Source organism: Tinamus guttatus, unplaced genomic scaffold (assembly GCF_059628265.1).
Source record: "Tinamus guttatus ecotype Peru unplaced genomic scaffold, ASM5962826v1 Tinamus_guttatus_pri_ptg001137l, whole genome shotgun sequence".
Lineage (NCBI taxonomy): Eukaryota > Metazoa > Chordata > Aves > Tinamiformes > Tinamidae > Tinamus > Tinamus guttatus.
The window spans coordinates 1,996-13,371 of record NW_028289671.1 but is presented as its reverse complement, the minus strand read 5'-3'; the positions used below and the strand labels follow the sequence as shown (position 1 = coordinate 13,371).

The following is an 11,376-nucleotide window of genomic DNA, read 5'->3' as shown; positions in this document are numbered from 1 at the left end:
GGTGCCCTGTGTCACCCAGGGGTGGCCCCTGTCACCCAGGGGTGTCCCCAGGTCACCTATGGGTGCCCTGGAGCATCTAGAGCGTCTGTGGCCACCACAAGAGCCATTGGCCCAGGGTCCCAACCCAGCGTTTCCTCCATGATGACGTCACTTGAGTCCCGTGGACACCCATGGGTGTCCCCTGTCACCTGTGGGCGTCCCGCGTCACCTAGGGGTGTCCCTTGTCACCTGTAGGTGTCCCCTGTCACCTATGGGTGTCCCGCGTCACCTAGGGGTGTCCTGTGTCACCTATGGGTGTCGTGTGTCACCTATAGGTGTCCCTTGTCACCTGTGGGGGTCCCGCGTCACCTAGGGGTGTCCCGTGTCACCTAGGGGTGTCCTGTGTCACCTATGGGTGTCCCTTGTCACCTGTGGGTGTCCCTTGTCACCTGTAGGTGTCCCCCGTCACCTCAGGGTGTCCATGGCCACCCCAAGAGCCCCCAGCCCGGGTGTGTCCCCCCCCCCATTGGTCCTCCACGGTGTCCCCAACCCTCCCCCATGACCCCCCCCCCCCATTGACCCCCAATAAATTTATTGACCCCAATAAAGCGCTTGGAGCCCCCAATGGCGCCTGGGTCCGTGTTGGGGGGGACCGCCGAGGGGAGCAGTAGAGAGCGGCGCCAAGAGGTACCAGAGCGCCCCCTCCCCAGGCAACCATAGAGACGGGGAGGGGGCGGGAGCAGTAGAGACCTCCGGGTCAACCATAGAGACGCGGAAATGGCGGGGGTGGGTTGACCTCCCAGCGGCCATAGAAACGCGGCGCCATGGAGCGCAGAGCCACACCGCCATAGAGCGGCGGCGGAAGCGCCCGCCCAGCGCGTCACTTCCGTCGCGCTGCCGCTCCGGCCCGCGCGCTCAGTGCTCCGGGGCGGGCTATGCAAATGAAGGGGTGGTGCCTCTGGAGGCGAAAGGGCGGTGCTTATGCAAATAGAGGGTGTCTAATTATGCAAATGACGGGGCGGTGTTTATGCAAATAAGGCGAGCGGCGCTCCCAACGGCCTTTGCGCGGCGGACATGGCGGCGCCCAGCGGTACCGTGGCGGGCGGATTTTGGGGCGGTTTCGGGGCTTTTTGGGCGCTGTCGGGGCGGTTTTGGGGCGGTTTTGGGTGGGTTCCGGTGTTTTCGGGGCGGCTCCGGTGTTTCCGGGGCGGTTCCGGGGCGGCTCCGGTGTTTCTGGGGCGGTTTTGAGGCGGTTCCGGTGTTTCCGGGGGGGGGCTCCGAGGCGGTTCCGGTGTTTCCGGGGGCGGTTCCGAGGGGGCTCCGGTGTTTTCGGGGGGTGTCCCGGTGTTTCCGGGGCGGCTCCGGTGTTTCTGGGGCGGTTCCGGTGTTTCCGGGGCGGTTCCGGGGCGGTTCCGGTGTTTCCGGGGGGGGGCTCCGAGGCGGTTCCGGTGTTTCCGGGGCGGTTCCGGGGCGGTTCCGGTGTTTCCGGGGGGGTCCCGGGGCGGCCCCGCCCCCCTGACGCCCCGCCCCCCGCAGCCCCGCCCCCGCTGTGCTCGGAGCTGCTCGGGCCCCGCCCCGTCGCGCGCTACGTGGCGGCCCCGGGGGGGGGCCTGGAGCGGCTCCTCCCCCCCGGGCAGGCCCCGCCCGGGCTCGGCGCGCGCATGCGCGGAGCGGCCGCCGTGAGCGGGGGGGGGAGCGGGGGGAATGGGCGGGGTTAGGGGGAATTAAGGGAATTTGGGGGGAAATCGGGGGATTTGGGGGAAAATGTGGGGATTTGGGGGGAAATTAGGGATTTGGGGGGAAATTAGGGATTTTGGGGGGAAATCAGGGATTTTGGGGGGAAATCAGGGATTTTGGGGGGAAATTAGGGAATTTGGGGGGAAATTAGGGATTTTGGGGGAAATTTGAGGGTTTTGGGGGGAATTGGGGGGAAATTAGGGATTTTTGGGGGGAATTAGGGATTTTGGGGGAAATTTGAGGGTTTTGGGGGAATTGGGGGGATTTGGGGGGAAATTTGAGGGTTTCGGGGTCCCTCAGGGGGGTGTTTGGGGGGTGTCTGGGGGCTTTTGGGTCTCTAGGGGGGTATTGGGGTTTTGGGGGGTTATCCGGGTGTTTTTGGGAGGTACCCAGGGGTTTTGGGGGTGTTTGGGGGGTATTCGGGTGTTTTGGGGGGTGTTTTTGGCGTTATCCAGGTGTTTTTGGGGGTGCCTTGGGGGGTCTCCAGACGGTTTTGGGGGTTATCCGGGTGTTTTTGGGGGGGTACCCAGGGGTTTTGGGGGGTGTTTTGGGGGGTTATCCGGGTGTTTTGGGGGTGTTTTGGGGGTGTTTTTGGGGTGTTTTTGGGGTGTTTTTGGGGTCTCCGTCCCCCAGACCCCCCTCTGCCCCCCAGCGGTGCTGCTGCCCCAGGGCTTCCCCGACAGCGTCAGCCCCGACTACCTGGAGTACCAGGGCTGGGACGCGGTGCAGGTGGGAGCACCGGGAATGGCTGGGAATGGCTGGGAATGCCGGGAATGGCTGGGAATGGCCAGGAATGCCGGGAACGCCGGGAATGGCTGGAATGGCTGGGAATGCCGGGAATGGCTGGGAACGCCGGGAATGGCCGGGAATGGCCCGGGCCCTGGGGGTCTGCAGGGCTCCATACAGTCTCCATAGGGGTCTTCAGCGGCTCTTCTGGTCCTGTAGATTCTATACAGTTCTTACACACCTTTATAGTTCCGTAGGGATCCTTAGAAGTTGTTATAACTCAATACAGTCCACCTGAGAATTTCCGTGTGTTTTCAGGTTCTATAAGGTCCATATATGCGTCACTGTAGGGAGCCCATGGATCCCGTAGGATCCCCATAAGGTCCCTGTAGGGTTCCATAGAGTCCCCATAGATCTCCATAGGTCCCATAGGATCTCCGTAAGGGTCCATGGGTCCCGTAGGGTATCCATAGGGTTTTCCTAGGGTCCCCCTATGGTCCCCGTAGGGCTCCGTAGGGCCCCATACACCCCATAGGGCCCCCGTAGCCCCATAGGGTCCCCGTAGAGCTCCATAGGCCCCATAGGGTCCCCGTAGGGCCCCATAGGGCTTCCATAGGCTCCCCATAGGGCCCCATAGGGTCCCCATAACCCCATAGGGTCCTTGTAGGTCTCCATAGGGCCCTATAGGGCTCCATAGGGTCTCCCTAGAGGTCCATAGGGCTCCATAGGACCCCACAAGCCGTATAGGGTCCCCGTAGGGCTCCATAGGCTCTCCATAGGCCCCTACAGGGCCCCATAGGGTCTTCGTAGCCCCATAGGGTCCCCATAGGGCTCTATAGAGCCCCCATAACCCCATAGGGCCCCACAAACCCTATAAGGTCCCCGTAGAGCTCCATAGGCTCCCCATAGGGGCCCCATAGGGTCCCATAGGATCCCCATAACCCCATAGGGTCCTTATAGAGCCCCATAGGGCCCCATAGGCCCCATAGGGTCCCCATAATCCCATAGGGTCCCTGTAACCCCATAGGGCCCCATAGGGCTCCATAAAGCCCCATAGGCTCCCCATAGGTCCCCATAGGGTCCCCCTAACCCCATAGGGCTCCATAAAGCCCCATAGGCCCCATAGGCCCCATAGGTCCCATAGGCTCCCCATAGCCCCCATAGGCCCCATAGGCTCCCCATAGGGTCCCCATAGCCCCCATAGCCCCCATAGCCCCCATAGCCCCCATAGCCCCCATAACCCCATAGGGCCCCATAGGCCCCATAGCCCCCATAGGGCCCCATAACCCCATAGGGTCCCCATAGGCCCCATAGGGTCCCCATAGCCCCCATAGCCCCCATAGCCCCCACACCTCCCGCAGGGGCTCTGCTCGTCGCTGCTGGCCGCGCTGGCCGCCCGCTCCACGTTGGCCGTCCTGGGCGTCGGGGACAGCGCGGCCACGGCCACCGGGGCCACCGTCACCTGGCTGCTGCGCGGTGGGTGCCGCGCGGGGCCAGAACCGCCGCGTTTCACCCCAAAACGTGTCCCGGAACCGCCGCGTTTCACCCCAAAATCCACCCCGCGGTGCCGAAATCCCCCCGTTTCACCCCAAAACCTGCCCCGCGGCGCCAGAACTGCCCCAAAACCTGCCCCGCAGCACCGAAATCCCCCGGTTTCACCCCAGAACCCACCCCACGGTACAAGAACTGCCCCGTTTCACCCCAAAATCTGCCCCGTGGCACCAGAACTGCCCCAAAATCCGCCCCGCGGTGCCAGAACGGCCCTGTTTCACCCCAAAACTCGCCCCACAGCACTGAAATCCTCCCGTTTCACCCCAAAACCCGCCCCACAGTGCCAAAATCCCCGTTTCACCCCAAAATCTGCCCTGCGGCGCCAAAATCCTCATATTCGGCCCCAAAATCTGCCCAGTGGTGCCCAAATCCCCCCGTTTCACCCCGAAGTTCTCCCTGCGGTGCCCAAATCCCTGCGTTTCACCCAAAAATCCTCCCCAGCGCACCCCAAATCCCCTCATTTCACCCCAAAATCCACTTCATGGTGCCAAAACCACGCGGTCCACCCCAAAATCCGCCCCACAGTGCCCAAATCCCCCCGTTTCACCCCAAATTCCCCCCGGGACACCCCAAATCCCCCAGTTTTGCACCTAATTCTTCCCACAGTGCCCCAAATCCCCATGTTTAACCCCAAAATCCCTCCCTGGGGCACCCCAAATCCCCCAATTTCACCCCAAATCCTTCAGTTCCCCCCAATCCCTTGGGACCCCCCAGCCGCCCCCCTCCCCGTCAGGTCCCCCAAACGGCCCCGTTTTGCCCCAAACGGCGCCTCGGGGCCCCCAAAAGGGCCGTTTTTCACCCCAAATCCCCTGCTGCAGACGGGATGGGGCTGGTGGCCAGAATCGGCTTCGCCTGGGTGCAGGGGTGAGCGGGGACGGGGGGACAGGGGGGGACACGGGGACATGGGGGGACATGGGGGGACACGGGGGGACATGGGGGGACATGGGGGGGACATGGGAGGATATGGGGGGACATGGGGAGACGGGGGGACACGGGGGGATGTGGGGACACGGGGGGACATGGGGTGACACAGGGTGACATGGGGGGACATGGGGGGATGTGGGGGACATTGGGGAGACAGGGGCATGGAGGGACATTGGGGACATTGGGGACATTGGGATGACATGGGGGGATAATGGGGAACACAGGGGGACAGGGAGGGATGTGGGGGACATTGGGGACATTGGGGTGACATGGAGGGACATTGGGGTGACATGGGGGGGTCATGGGGACACGGAGGGACGTGGGGGCCCTGGGGCGTGGCTTAGGAAGGGGTCAAAGGTCACCGCCTCCCCTGGGTCTTTCAGGAGCGCCCTGGACTGTGAGGCCAAGCAGTGGCGGTGAGAGCCCCGCCCCCCTCGGTTTGGCCCCGCCCCCTCGGCTCTGGCCCCGCCCCCTGGGGTGCTCGGCCCCGCCCCTGGGCCCCTGATCCTGGCTCTGCCCCCCACCCCGGGGCCTGACCCCACCCCTGGAGTCCTAGCCCCGCCCCTAACCCCGCCTCCGACTGTAGCCCCTCCCTTTTACAGAGCCCCGCCCCCAGGCTCCGCCCCCCCTTAGCTCCACCCCCACTCCCAACTCCACCCCCAGATCCTAAGCCCCGCCCTTCCCTTTAGCTCCACCCACATTGTCCTAGCCCCACCCCAGACTCATAACCCCCTCCCAGCCCCGCCCCCGCCGCAGGCCCCGCCCCTCACCGCTCGGCCCCGCCCCCAGCATGGCGGCCGACCTGCTCAACGACGCGGCCCTGCTGGCCGAGGTGTCGGCGCCGGCCTGGCCCCGCGCGGCCGCCGCCCCCCTGCTCTGCGTCACCGCCGTCGCCAAGGTGCGCCGTGACGTCACCGCGCGCCCCCGTGACGTCAGCCGTGACGTCATCGCGCGCCCCCGTGACGTCAGCTGTGACGTCACGCCCCCCCCAGGCTCCCCTGGCCCCGCTAGACCCCGTCGCCGCGGCGACGCGGGGGGGAGGGAGGGGGCGCTGTTGTCATGGCAACCCTGGGAGGGGAGGGGCCCCGCGGCTGTGGCAGCCCCGGGGTGGGAGGAGCCTCCTGCCCTAGGGAGGGGAGGGGCCCTGTTGCCATGGTGACCTGGGGTGGGAGGGGCCTTGTGCCTCAGGGAGGGGAGGGGCCCTGTCACCATGGTGACGTGGGGTGGGAGGAGCTTTGTGCCTCAGGGAGGGGAGGGGCCCTGTCACCATGGTGACGTGGGATGGGAGGGGCTTCATGTCTTAGAGAGGGGAGGAGTCTTGTCACCATGGTGACTTGGAGTGGGAGGGGCTTCGTGTTTTAGGGAGGGGAGGGGCCTTGTTGTCATGGTGATCTTGGGGGGGGCTTGTGCCTTGGGGGTGGGAGGGGCCCTGTCACCACGGTGACAGCGGCCCCGCCCCCCGCAGTGCATCGTGGGCGTGGCGGGCGGGGCCACGCGGGCGGCCCTGGCCGTGCACCAGGCGCGGAGGGACAACATGGCCGACGTGGCGGCCAAGGACGGCAGCCAGGTGGGCGGGGCCGGGCGTTGCCGCGGTGACCGGGGGTCGCCGGGGTGACCGGGGGGACGGGGGGGGTGTTACCGGGGGGACGGGGGGTGTTACCGGGGGTTACGGGTGTTGCCTGGGGTTACTGGGGGTGTTGTTGGGTGTTATTGGGGGTGTTTCCTGGGTATTGTCAGGGGTGTTGCTAGGTGTTGCTGGGGGTGTTGCCAGGTGTCACTGGGGGTGTTGCCAGGTGTCACTGGGGGTGTGGCTGGAAGTCTTGCCGGGTGTTGCCCGGATGTTTCTGGGGTGTTGCCTGGGTGTTGCTAGGGGTGTTGCCGGGTGTTGCGGGATGTTCCTGGGGGCGTTGCCAGGTGTTGCCTGGGTGTTGCTAGGGGTGTTGTCGGGTGTTTCCTGGGTGTTGCGGGATGTTCCTGGGGGTGTTGCCGGGTGTTGCCGGGTGTCGCCGCCTGTCACCGCCGCTGTCGCCCCCAGGAGACCCTCGTGAACCTGCTGGGGCTGCTCCTGGGGCTGCTGCTGCTGCCGCTGCTGGACGGGCGGCCATGGTGGGCGGGGCTCCCGGGGGCGGGGCTTGCCCAAGGGGGGCGGGGCTCCCGGGGGCGGGGCTTCGGAGGGCCTCAGTACTGGGCGGGGGACCTCGGGGAGTGGGAGGGGGCGTGTCCATAAAGGGGCGTGTCCTCCGGGAAGGGGGCGTGTCCCTGACTCAGCGCCGGGGGGGGCGTGTCCATCTGTGGGCGTGTCCACCGGGGGGTGTGTCCTGCAAGGGGGCGTGTCCTTCGTCAATGGGGGGGCTCCTCCTGCAGCGGGAGGGGGTTGTTGACTGCGGCGGGGGGCGTGTCCCGCCGTGGGGGGGCGTGTCCCGCCGTGAGGGGGCGTGCCCGGCGCTGAGGGGGCGTGTCCCGCAGGGTCACGTGGGCGGCCGCGCTGGCGCTGGCCGCGGCGCACGCGGGCGCCAACGTGCGGGCGCTGCGGGCACTGCGGCTGCGCACGCTGAACGCGCCGCGCATGCGCCTGGCGCTGGCGGCGCTGCTGCGCGGGGGGGCGGCGCCCGCGCCCGAGGACCTGCGTCACGTGGAGCCGCTGTTGCCTGGTAACGGCGGGAGGTATCGCGAGAGTTGAGGGGGGAGCGGGATATGGGAGGGGGAGCTGCGCGGGGGGGAGCCGCTGTTGCCTGGTAACGGCGGGGGGTATCGCGAGAATTGAGGGGAGAGCGGGATGTGGGAGGGGGAGCTGCGCGGGGGGGGAGGAGCCGTTGTTGCCTGGTAACGGCGTTGGGGGGAGGTATCGCGAGAGCGGGAAGTGGGCGGGGGAGCTGCGCGGGGGGGAGGAGCTGCTGTTGCCTGGTAACGGCGGGGGGTATCGCGAGATCTGGGGGGGCAGCAGAATGTGGGGGGGTATCGCGAGATTTAAGGAGATCACGCGATATTTGGGGTTTTGGGGGGAATATCGAGGGATTTGGGGGTTTCATCCCACGATATGGGGGGGGTATTGCAGGATTAGGGGTTTTCGGGAATTGTGCGGGGAATATCGGGGGGTATCCCGCGATATGGGGGGTGGGGGGAATTCGGGCGTTCTGGGGGGACACCAGGGGATTTTGGGTGCATTTCGGGTCATTTTGGGTCTTTTCCGATTTCCCGCCCAGGTTCCGGCCGCTCCGGCCTCCGCATCGAGATCGGCCTCCCCCTGCACCGGCTGGTCCGGGAGTGAGTGCGGGGGGGCGGGGGGGACGGGATGTTCCCGGGATGATCCCGGTGTCCCGGATGTTCCCGGGATGTTCCCGGGATGTTCCCGGTGTCCCGGATGATCCCGGGATGTTCCCGGGATGTTCCCGGTGTCCGGGATGATCCCAGGATGATCCCGGTGTCTGGGATGTTCCCGGGACGTTCCCGGCGTCCCAGATGTTCCCGGGATGATCCCGGTGTCCCGGATGATCCTGGGATGATCCCGGGACGTTCCCGGTGTCCCAGATGTTCCCGGGATGTTCCCGGTGTCCAGGGGGGTGTCCGGGATGTTCCCGGTGTCCCAGACGTTCCCGGGATGATCCCGGGACGTTCCCGGTGTCCCGGATGTTCCCGGGACGTTCCCGGCGTCCGGGCTGACCCCCCCGTCCCCCCCAGCGAGGCCGAGTTCCGCAAGGCCCTGGAATGCGGCTCCCCCGACCACATCCTGGTGCTGCGGCCGGAGCGAGGTGGGAGCCGCGGGATCGGGAACGGGAAGGGGAACGGGAACGGGAACGGGAACGGGAACGGGAAGGGGAACGGGAACGGGAATGGGAATGGGAACGGGAATGGGAACGGGAATGGGAAGGGGCCCAGGCGGCCGGGGGTCCCTGGGGGTCCCGGTGTCCGGGTCATTCCCGGGGGGGGTTCCCACGTGTCCGGGTCCCTCTCCCGGGATGGTGACAACCACCAAGGCTGGGTGGGGGCGGGGCTCCGCCGTGACCCCTCCCCTTGCTCCTCCCCCAGGCTGGGTGGGGGCGGGGCTCCGCCGTGACCCCTCCCCTTGTCCCTCCCCCCAGGCTGGGTGGGGGCGGGGCTCCGCCGTGACCCCTCCCCTTGCCCCCCCCCCAGGCTGGGAGGGGGCGGGGCTCTGCTGTGACCCCTCCCCTTGCCCCCCCCCCCAGGCTGGGTGGGGGCGGGGCTCCGCCGTGACCCCTCCCCTTGCTCCTCCCCCAGGCTGGGTGGGGGCGGGGCTGTGGTGACCCCTCCCCTTGCTCCTCCCCTAGGCTGGGTGGGGGCGGGGCTCCGCCGTGACCCCTCCCCTTGCCCCCCCCCCCAGGCTGGGAGGGGGCGGGGCTCTGCTGTGACCCCTCCCCTTGCCCCCCCCCCAGGCTGGGTGGGGGCGGGGCTCCGCCGTGACCCCTCCCCTTGCCCCCCCCCCCAGGCTGGGAGGGGGCGGGGCTCTGCTGTGACCCCTCCCCTTGCTCCTCCCCCAGGCTGGGTGGGGGCGGGGCTGTGGTGACCCCTCCCCTTGCTCCTCCCCCAGGCTGGGTGGGGGCGGGGCTCCGCCGTGACCCCTCCCCTTGCTCCCCCCCCCAGGCTGGGTGGGGGCGGGGCTGTGGTGACCCCTCCCCTTGCTCCTTCCCCAGGCTGGGTGGGGGCGGGGCTCCGCCGTGACCCCTCCCCTTGCTCCTCCCCCCGGCTGGGTGGGGGCGGGGCTCTGCCGTGACCCCTCCCCTTGCTCCTCCCCCCGGCTGGGTGGGGGCGGGGCTCCGCCGTGACCCCTCCCCTTGCTCCTCCCCCAGGCTGGGTGGGGGCGGGGCTCCGCCGTGGCTCCGCCCCCCGCGCCCCCCTGCGGGCCCTGGCCCAGGCTCTGCTGCTGGAGGAGCTGCTGGGGGGGGGGGACCCCCCGGGACCCCCCCTGGAGCCCCCCCTGGAGCCCCCCGCCCTGCGGAGCCTGCGGAGCCTGCGGGGGGGGCGGCACCGTGAGCGGGGGGGACATGGGGACAAGGGGGGGGACACGGGGGGGACACAATGGGGACGGGGGGAACATGGGGACAATGGGGGGGACATGGGGACAATGAGGGGGGGACACGGGGGGGACACAATGGGGTGGCAATGGGGACAATGGGGGGACAATGAGGGGAACAAGGGGGGTAATGGGGACAATGAGACAATAGGGGGGACATGGGAGGGACAGTGGGGACAAGGGGGGGAAATGGGGGAACACAATGGGGACAATGGGAGGGGACATGGGGGGCCACAGGGGGGGACGATGGGGACAATGGGGGGGGGACGTGGGGGGGACCCAATGGGGTGGCAATGGGGACAATGGGGGGACAATGGGGACAAGGGGGGGACAGTGGGGACAAGGGGGGGACAATGGGGATAATGGGGACAAGGGGGGACAGGAGAGAATGGGGACAATAGGGGGGACACAAGGGGGGTAATGAGGGACAATGGGGGGGATAATGGGGGGACGCGGGCACAATGGGGGGCAATGGGGAGCAATGGGGACAATGAGAGGGGACACGCAGGGGATATTGGGGACGATGGGGGACGGGTGGGGGGGCGAATGGGGGGGGAATGGGGGATGTGGGGGGCAATGGGGACAATGGGGGGACATGGAGGCAGGGGGGACAAGGGGGGGACAACAAGGGGATAATGGGGGGACATGGGGACAATGGGAAGACAAGGGGGGGTTGGGGACAATGGGGGGGACAGCGGGACAACGGGGGGGTCTGGGGGCCCTTGGGGCCGTTTTGGGGCCGATCGGGGCCGTTTCGGGTCCCCCCAGCGCCCGGCTCGGTGCCCTGGGCCGCCTGGCCGCCTGCGCCCGCCTGGCCGACCCGGATGCTGCGAGGTGACGTCACGGGTGACGTCATCAGCGCGGTGACGTCACCATCCCACCCCCCCCCCCCCGGTGCCGTGTGACGTCACACGTGTGATGTCACGTGATGATGTCACCTGTCACCCCCCCACACCCCCATTGTCCCATGAGGTCCCCCAAGCCCCCCCCCCGCAGTGACGTCACACGCGGTCACGTGATGTCACCCGACGCCGTGTGACGTCACTTCCTGCCCCCCCAGAGCTGGAGGCCGCGGGCTGGGACCTCGAGCGCCACCACGTGGCCACCGACGAATGGCGGCTGGAGTGGGCGGGGGCCGGGGGGCGGGGCCGACGCGCCCAAGCCCCGCCCCCCGCAGTAAAAACGGGGCCAAAAACCTCAAAGAGCGGTTCCAAAATCGCTGAATTTTTGGGGTGTTTTTGTACATTTCCGGTGGAGGGGGGGACACGTTTTTGGGGCGGATTCAGGCGAAATAGGCCCACAGGAAGACGGCGAACCGCCGCCATGGCGACCGCGTTGGCGTCCACCAACCGGCGCCAGGCGGCCGGCTCGGGGGGTCGGGGCCGGGGGCGGGGCCGAGGCGGGGGGCGGGGCCGCCTGGGGCTCCGCCT

The 11,376-nt window shown here is 67.9% G+C and overlaps 1 protein-coding gene across 1 annotated transcript; it reads left to right on the top strand.

Annotated features, from left to right (window-relative positions):
• Positions 1-1,053: 1,053 nt before the first annotated feature.
• On the top strand, positions 1,054-11,122 carry LOC148590724 (RUS family member 1-like; the record flags this gene model as incomplete). Its single annotated transcript, XM_088538661.1, has 12 exons — positions 1,054-1,069; positions 2,369-2,445; positions 3,804-3,918; positions 4,812-4,857; positions 5,301-5,333; positions 5,707-5,815; positions 6,383-6,484; positions 6,953-7,023; positions 7,384-7,568; positions 8,121-8,181; positions 8,596-8,666; positions 11,007-11,122. Coding segments are annotated over exons 1-12 (1,002 nt in total), but the record flags the coding sequence as incomplete, so codon positions are not given.
• Between the last annotated feature and the right edge of the window lie 254 nt (positions 11,123-11,376).